The sequence below is a fragment of the Callospermophilus lateralis genome, chromosome 8 (assembly GCF_048772815.1).
Source record: "Callospermophilus lateralis isolate mCalLat2 chromosome 8, mCalLat2.hap1, whole genome shotgun sequence".
NCBI classification, from domain to species: Eukaryota; Metazoa; Chordata; class Mammalia; order Rodentia; family Sciuridae; genus Callospermophilus; species Callospermophilus lateralis.
The window spans coordinates 120911669-120920418 of record NC_135312.1 but is presented as its reverse complement, the minus strand read 5'-3'; the positions used below and the strand labels follow the sequence as shown (position 1 = coordinate 120920418).

At 40.0% G+C, this 8750-nt stretch overlaps 1 protein-coding gene across 1 annotated transcript in view; it reads left to right on the top strand.

Moving 5' to 3' along the window:
- Window positions 1-1145: 1145 nt before the first annotated feature.
- Window positions 1146-8750, top strand: part of Smarca5 (SNF2 related chromatin remodeling ATPase 5) — a 32701-nt gene continuing 25096 nt past the window's right edge. Inside the window, exons 1-2 of the mRNA XM_076864203.2 lie at window positions 1146-1769; window positions 5194-5268. Of these exons, the coding sequence (XP_076720318.1) occupies window positions 1590-1769; window positions 5194-5268 (255 nt within the window). The 5' untranslated portion in view covers window positions 1146-1589. The remainder of the gene's footprint in view (window positions 1770-5193; window positions 5269-8750) is intronic.

Genomic DNA, 8750 nt, shown 5'->3' with positions numbered 1-8750 from the left:
GTTCCTGCCTCAGCCTTCCCAGTAGCTGGGACAACAGGGTCACCACACCAGCTTCCAAATCTCAAGTCTGATCCAAGAATTCAATTACTTAAAAATTTTGCAGGCTATATATTCAAAGGAGATTCCTTCTGTTTGAAATTTAACATAACTAAGTTGGCTCAACCCTCAATTTTTGAAAATGTCTTTGTTATTCAACAAATATTGATATAATACTGGTCATGGGGAGGATAAGACAAAAAGACCTGATGAGTAGGGAAGGGTGTGCGGATTGTCTACTGTAATACACAGATTTGTTCTCAAACACAACACAATGTGTGGTGTGTGTGTGGCTGGGGCTTGAACCCACGGACAGGTTCACCATTGAGCTTTTTGAGACAGGCTAAATTGCTGAGGCTGGCCTGGCATTTCCCATCCTCCTGCCTTGGCCTTCCATTCCTTGGAACTACATGCATGTTCCACTACACCTGACTTGCTAACATTTTCGGGAGAAGAATGTGCACTTTTATATTTGTTACTTGAAAAAAAAAAAAAAAAAGATACATCCTATCACCTGTCTTTCTCATCTGTTGATATGCATGTTTCTCCCTTACTGGGTAGTGTGCACATTAGCTTATCTGCTCAACTTCCAGCAGATAAATTCATTGGAAACATATTACTTTGTACCTAAGGGGCAGAAGGTATTTAGAGATGATTTGCCGTAGATTTAAATGCACAGACTTAAGACACACTTTAAACGGATTTTTTTTTCTTACACAACAAAAAAAGGGAGACGTCACTTGGGATAACCAAAACGTCACGCCTTATGGTGAAGGCGGCGGAAGTGGGAAGGCCAACAGAAGCCTCTAAATTTAGGAAGCGCAGAACTTAGTAAAGGTGTCAACTAGTTCCGAGTACCCCAGACTAGCCCCTAAGACGCCGCGGCGGCAGACAGCAAACCGTTAAGAAAGCGCCTACTACGACGCTCGCGTCACGCCAAGGTCCCGACGCACAACCTACGTCTCTGAGCGTTCCCTCGAGGCCCCTCCTACCCTTCGCTCTAGAGCCCGCTAGAGGTCCTAAGGGGGCGTGGCCAAATGTGAAGAGAATGCGCTTGCGCGCCTGGGATCAGCCAATGAGCTAACTAGCAATCTCGCGAGGGTTGAAAGTCGGTGGCGTAGGTAGTTGTCTTGGATGCTAGCGAGGTAGATGATATCTATCAGAGGAAGAAGAGGAGGAGGTGAAGCGAGTTCCCAGCCTCAGTCTCTCTTTCGCTTTCCTTTCCCTCTCCCCGAGCCCTCCGCCTTCCTCTAAGTCAGCCCGCCCTCTCTGACCTCAGTGACCTGGTTGGCCCCGCCCACCCTCGTCGACGTGATTCCCGCCGTGAGGTAATCGCCGGTGGAACCCAGAGCCCCGCGGAAGAGGTCGCCGAGGAAAGGGAAGCTGCTGGGCCCGGCTCAGGCCCGTCGCGGAGTCGCGGCGCGGGCGAGGTTCCGGGTGGGCCTCTTGCTGCTCCATCAGTCCGTTGCGACGTAGCCACCCGCGCCTAGGCCGCCTTCTCCATCCCCGCCGGCCAGGCCTCTGGCAGCAGCGGGTGACGCAGACAGAACATCATGTCGTCCGCGGCCGAGCCTCCGCCACCCCCGCCTCCCGAGAGCGCGCCTTCCAAGTCCGCAGCCTCTGCCGCCAGCAGCGGGAGCAGCAGCAACAGCAACAAAGGCGGCCCCGAGGGCGGCGCGGCCCAGGCGGCTCCCTCTGCGGCCGGCGCCGGCCCCGCGGACGCCGAGATGGAGGTGAGGGCGGCTCGTGGCGCGGGAGAGGGTGCAGAGGGGAGGAGAGCTGGTTCCCTCGCCTTGGTGCAGGGGGTCGCGCGCAGAGTCGTAGCGCGTCTTTGGGCCCCGTGTGATCCGGAGTGAGGTTCCGACTCCTGCGCCCTTGCGTTAACCCAGTGCAGCCGATCCAAATGAGTAAATGGTGCTTTACGTTTAAATTGTGTTTTCTTTTGAGAATCTTGCCAAATCTTCGAACGCTCTTATTAAGCAGATGTTCTTGATTACTGTGTCCGGGGGAAACCTATTCCTTCCACCTCCATAATTCCCTCTCTCCTCCTCGAATCTAGGTTTTAGTTTCTACCAAACTTCGGGGGAGGGCGGGGGAGATGCCCTTTAGGAGTGGGATAGGCAGGCGGGTTGGGGCGGCAACTAAAAGCGGCGCATCCGAGGACTTGGGCCTCCTTTCTTCGTTCCGGTCCTTGCGGAGGCGGTATCTGTCTGTTCTGGGCAGAAACAATGGCGAGAGCTGGATGGCCGAATGCGCAGTGGGGATAAGCGGGGCGCAGCTGCTTCTGTGAAGGGAGCGGAGGCCCCTCCCAGGCACTGTTGCACCGGGAGGGAAGCGAGCTTGGCTGCAGTAGCAGCAGCCGTCTTGAGTCCCCATCTAATTTGGGGGTCTGGATGGGTGGATGAATGTATTACAGAATCAGGGCAGATGTTTGGCTTTCTGTCCCGGGCATTTCCGCTTTTTGGGTTTTGGCCTCTTTAAGAAAAAAAACTTAAGCACTCGCTGTTGAGCCTTTTGGGGCCTGGGTTGGCTAGGGGGTGGTGACAGTACCATGGTTTTGAGTTTGTGCGAATGTGCCCAGGCGGGTCTCATGGGTATGCCTCTAGGCTTTGCGATGTCTGGGAACAAAGTGATTGTTTCCAATTTTTATTCTTGGCCTTGGACCTGTTTGAAGATATTTTGTAGCTCCAGCCCAAAGATTTCTGGGATTTTCCATACTAAGGCAGAATGAAAGTAATACTGCTTCTAAAATGAGCCTTAATGCAAAATTAACACAATAAAGAAATGATAATGGAGTTTACCATTGAAGTGATAGGTTTTTTTGGGGGGGGGTACAGCTAGGGTAGGGTAAAGAAACTGAACTTTAAGTGATGAGGGTAGGTTTCAGTGGAATACATGCTAATACTCTGCAGTTTTCAGTGATTAAGATTTGTTTCACAGTAAAATATGTTCAGTGTTCTTTTATTTTCCCTTTAAAGTTTTAAATGGTTCTCTTGTATTATCAGGTCTGTTTAACTTGAATTCCTCCAGCTCCAAGGCGTAAGGGGTTTGGAAACCTTTGACGCTGAAAGCAATTGGGTGATTAAATATGCAGTTCCCCTACAAAGAGATGTACTTAGTTATCCTCAGGTTTCCAAAGGGACTTCTGTTCAAATTTGGGATAACAAATGTCTTACCAGAGGCCTTATTTAAGTATCAGAAAGGAGAGCAATTTAAATAAATATTTTGACTTTTTGAGTTCACATTTTAAAATTAAAATTGAGTTAAAGTTTAAATTTGAGTGATAACTCCTGAAATCAGTAGTATTTTCATTGGCCAGGTGAGGAAATCCAATTTGCTGATCAGTAGAACCTTTGCTAGAACTCAGGTCTGATTCCAAAAGTGAGCCTTTTCCCACACATCTTGCTTTGTCATGTACCTAAGATGCTTGGCAGTTTCAGTTATGGAAGAATGACTTAGTTACTTTTACCGTTATGTTAGGAATATCAGTAACTTTATTTTTTATCTTTTTTATTTTTTTCTCTCTACGTACGCTTCATAGTGATTTTTTTTTGTCTTTTAAAATAAATGTACCAGTTTTTACTGCTTCTTTAACTGAATTCAGAATGATTTGAGATTCAGAATGTTTTTCATGACTGAAGACCTTAGTCTAGTTATGCATTTGGAAAAAAAATACTCTAAATGCCTTTTTCTTGTTTGAAAGTAGAATTTAAGGTGATCTTTTTTTCTGACAAATCTCTTTTTCCCATAAAAAAATTGTTAGCTTTCCCATGTATTCAGTTAATTTTTCTTCTTGCTTTTTTCCCAGTAATACGTCAAGGAACAGTTCCATTTTTTTAGTTGTTTTTGATAGTGTTCACCTTATTTATTCATCCTCATTGACCAGACATAGGTAGACATGCTGTGTGCCAATAATTGTGTGCCCTTAAAAGGGCTGAAATTCAATTTTTTTTTAAATTATAGAAGAAAGAATGACAATTGTGGAAAGCACTTTGATTTTCTTTGGGTATACCTTTGGTAGTATTCCAGCAGGAATTTTGTTAATTGACATAGATGGTAGTTTGTCACTTTTATCTACAAAGACCAGAGATTTATGATGATATAAGGGAACACTGATGCTTAAAAGCCTTAGCAATGAAATTAGACTTGAATTTAGGTCATTTTGGCCCTTCTTCTAAATTCCAACAGCTCTTGTCTCCTATACTTTGTAATCATTTATAACTTTATAATATTATGTATTGACATGCACGTGTGTGTGTGTGTGTGTGTGTGTATTAGTTGTCAATGGACCTTTATTTTATTTATTGATATATGGTGCCGAGAATCCAACCCAGTGCCTCACACACACTAGGCAAAGCACTCTACCTTTGAGCCACAACCCCAGCTCAATTGCATGGAACTTTGTAGTGTAAAAATTGGTGCTAATTTTTTTGTGGCATTTGAATGCTAGGATAATCATTTGTAAGGATAACATTTAATACTAAGTTAGTAATCACACTGTAGTTAAGAGTATTCAAATTAGGCTTCAGGATACCTTTTTTGTAATATTCCAGATGATGGAAATTAAGAGTGACTAATGCTCCCTTCCATGTGTACATTTGTGTAAAAGCACAGTTAGATAGATGCAATTTTATGGTAAAAAGGGGAACTCTTTTCATGTTTTATACTATTTTAATTTGGTTTCATAATTTTATTAGAAAAAAGAGGTATAGGGCTGAGATTGTGGCTCAGTGGTAGAGGGCATGCCTAGCATGTGTGAGGCGTCTAGCAAGGTTCAACCCCCAGTACCACATAAAAATGAATGAATAAAGGTATTGTGTTCATCTACAACTAAAATATAAAAAAAGGAGTGTAGATTTGCCCATATGACTTGCATTGATAAGTAATTTTATTTGAGGATGATGTTGATGGTAATATTTTGTTTCAATCTTGGCAGCAGCCAGACAGCTTACAAAATTGGGTTAAACAGATTATTATCCCCATAGTATTTTATTTTATCCTTATCAGGTTTCCTCTCAGGTTAGATAACAGCCATTTAAGTGTGTAGGGAGTTTGGTAAGGAGTATATTATTTGAAATGTGCTTTGGGCTGAAATCAGTGTATAATGGTGAATTGACTATTCTGAAGAACAATCCCATGATTTTTCCTTTCTGTTAGGAAGTATTTGATGATGCATCTCCTGGAAAGCAAAAAGAAATTCAAGAACCAGATCCGACCTATGAAGAAAAAATGGTATGTTCTGGATATGTATAGAGTATGTAAAGAAACTTTTTGTTAGATGATTAAATATACTAAATATCCATGTTTACCTTTTATATTTAGAGCACAGATGTCTCAATGAAGTATGTAACCTGGAGTACTATAATTTCTATTTTTATTTGTCTACATAAACCAAATCTGATATTCAGTGAATTAGTGAACAGGATGTAATTGTCTAATTATGCTAACACCTATGAGATTTTAGCATCAAAAGTGAGGTGAGGGGCCAGGATTGTAGCTCAGTGGTAGAGTATTTGCCTTGCATGTGTGGGGCACTGGGTTCTATCCTTAGCACCATATAAAAACAAATAAATAAAATAAAGATTAAATTAAAAAAAAAAAAGAAAAAATGAAGTGAAGACCAGAGAAGTAGTTATTCTGTGTATATTCATTCCCATTTTTGTATTGGAGGTGGAACCCAGGGCCTTGCACGTACTCAGTGCTCTACCACTGAACTACCTGCCTAGGCCATGGCTGGGATTTTTACAAAAAGAAAACATGACACACTTTTTAAAGACAAAGTTTACATCCCATATGTTTTAGGAAACAACTTTTTAAAAAAAAAATATTTATTTTTTAGTTGTAGTTGGACACAATAACTTTTTAAAATTTTTTTATTTTTATGTGGTGCTGAGGATCGAACCCAGAACCCATGTGCTAGATGAGCGCTCTATTGCTGAGCCACAACCCCAGCCCAGGAAACAACTTTTTTAACATGACTTGACATAACCAGAGCTTCAAATGAGTTTTAACAGCAAATGCTTATGATCTATCAAACCCTGTTCTGAGGGCTTTATGTAGCATAAATACAAGAATATTTGAAATCCTTAAGGTGAAATGTGTCAGTTAATAACACTATAGTATGTTTCTTAAGAGTATCCTAATTTTCTTGTGTGTGTCCAGTACCCAGCATAGTATCTGGCACGTAGTAGAGCTTTATATATATTTTTAAAATGTACTTTTTCCTTGTCCTTTGATATTCTCTTCAAAATCAGCAGATATTCTTAAACCTCTTAAATACTACGAATCCTAAAATTGTTATGTTTTACGTATACATGTAAATTTATATGTACATGTGTAATATACATAATACATGTGCAGCGTTACATATGATTTTATATATGATTTCTATAACATTTTGTATATAAGTAAATACCCCTTTTACCCTTTACAATTTAGATTCTGACACTAACATTGTATTAGTGAATCTAACTTAAAATTTGTTGGCTTTAGTTTAATTATTCTTGATCTCACTTATGTTTGACATTGTTGACCACCCCCCAAAAAATCTTTACTTACCTTGAGACACCTTTTACCCCCTTGAATACCCTATTTGATTGTGCCTTTGTCCTTTGTTACATTCTGAACATTTCTTCCTGGACAGCTTGATTCTTACTACTGGATTTCACTTGCTGTCTTTAAATGGGATACTTTTATATCTTTTATTTTGAGCCCAGATACCTCTTATTGCTTGTTGGGCATTTACTTTTAAATCACATTGGGACCTCTAATTTGAGAATATCTAGAATTGAATTCACAATCTTTACTTTACACACATACTTAATGTTATTTCAGTGAATGAAAGTTTCTCAATATATATCCAAGATGCCTGTGACAATACCTCCTACTTTTTATTTTCTTACATGTTTATTGTCATAAATCTTTCTTTTTTATTTTCCCCCTTCAACCTAGCTCAATATTCTTTTTTTTTTTTTTTTTTTTTTAGAATTTTAATATTTGTTTTTTTTAGGGTTTTTTTTGGCAGACACAACATCTTTGTTTTGTATGTGGTGCTGAGGATCGAACCTGGGCGGCATGCATGCCAGGCGAGCACGCTTGAGCCACATCCCCAGCCTGTTCAATATTCTTTTATTTTGCATGCATGCACTTTTTTTTTTTTTTTTTTTGCCTCTTAAGTTTTTCAGTTTCCAAGCTTCATTTCATTTTGTGACATGATCTGCCTTTGAATAGTTTTCTTCTAAACAAACTCCCATGTCATCTGCTAATTCTTAACCATAGCATGGGTAAGTCCCCATTATTTACTCTTCATTCTTGAATCTGGGATTCTGAGCACTGCTTCCAAAGACAGAATAACTTTGTTTGTTTTTGCGGGGGAGGTATTGGGGGTAGACCCCAGAGGCTGCTTAACCATTGAGCCATATCCTATTTTATTTAGAGACAGGGTCTCACTGAGTTGCTTAGGGCCTCACTAAGTTACTGAGGCTGGCTTTGAACTCAGTCCTCCTGCCTCAGCCTCCCGAGCCACTGGGATTACAGGTGTGCGCCACCATGCCCTGCAGATTTATGGTTTTTATTCTTGGGCTTTTAGTACCTAAAACTTGACTTGGCTGTACCCTCCTTTCCCCCTAAGTTTTTGGATGTATCTTTCTACTCTATTTCTGCTAACCCTAATTTTCAGGCTTTCCACACACACACACACACACACACACACACACAAAATCACACTTATCTTATTTACTGTGTATTTTCAAACATATATATATAGTCTCTGATGCCTTGTTTTTTTTCTGTCTCAGAAAAAAGCTGGTCCATGGTTGTTCAATATAATCTCATTTAGTTCATTCAGTTCCCTAATTTTGCTATATTAATAGTTGCTGCATTTTAGGATCAATTTTTTTTTTTTTCCTTTTTACCACTTTTAACCTTTTAGGATCTCAAAATTATTTTCATTTTAGCCTGTTCATTCCCTTAAGCAGCAAGGTGCCTAGTTTTCCCCCTAGTGATCGGGACAATAATAGTGACTTGATAAATTTTGAATACTATACAAATTTTGAATACTATACTTTTACCTTGCATGTCTAGAATTTAACCTGTGGATTTATTTTCAAAGGTTATATATTTTGATCTCAAACATAATTACAGTAATTGTGAGTAGACGAGTTTCAGTTATATGTTATTGGCTTTTATTATATATAATTTTGTGTAAATGTGCACATACTTATATCTTAGTTCCGTACTTGAAATGGTTTGTAATCTTGAAAAGCATAAACTAAGGCACATCATTTATAGGATGTTGCCAGGGAGGAACATGTTGACAGCCTGTTCTAATTGTGCATATCAGGTTGCTTCTATGACTGTTACTATGACCCACTGAAACACTTTTACCACTTCCTGATGGCAAATTTAGCTTCAGTTTTTACACTATTGTGATTTTTAAGATAACCGTTTTCCCTTTTAAAGTATGTGGTTTTTATAACATAAATGGTGTTCGGATACCTTCAGTGTTTGCTTTGGAGGGTCTTTTTGTAAATCTCTAAAACTGACATTTTAAACATTTTTATGGCAACATTGTTGGGTAACTGGTTTATCTGTTGAACTTCTCTAGTTTCTCTTTGTTTAAACAGACTCTCCTGTCTAAAGTCTGGTTGCCTAATGTCTTGAGATTTTATAATTTTTTTTTTATGAAAACTTCTCAAGGATCTTACCCTTTTTTT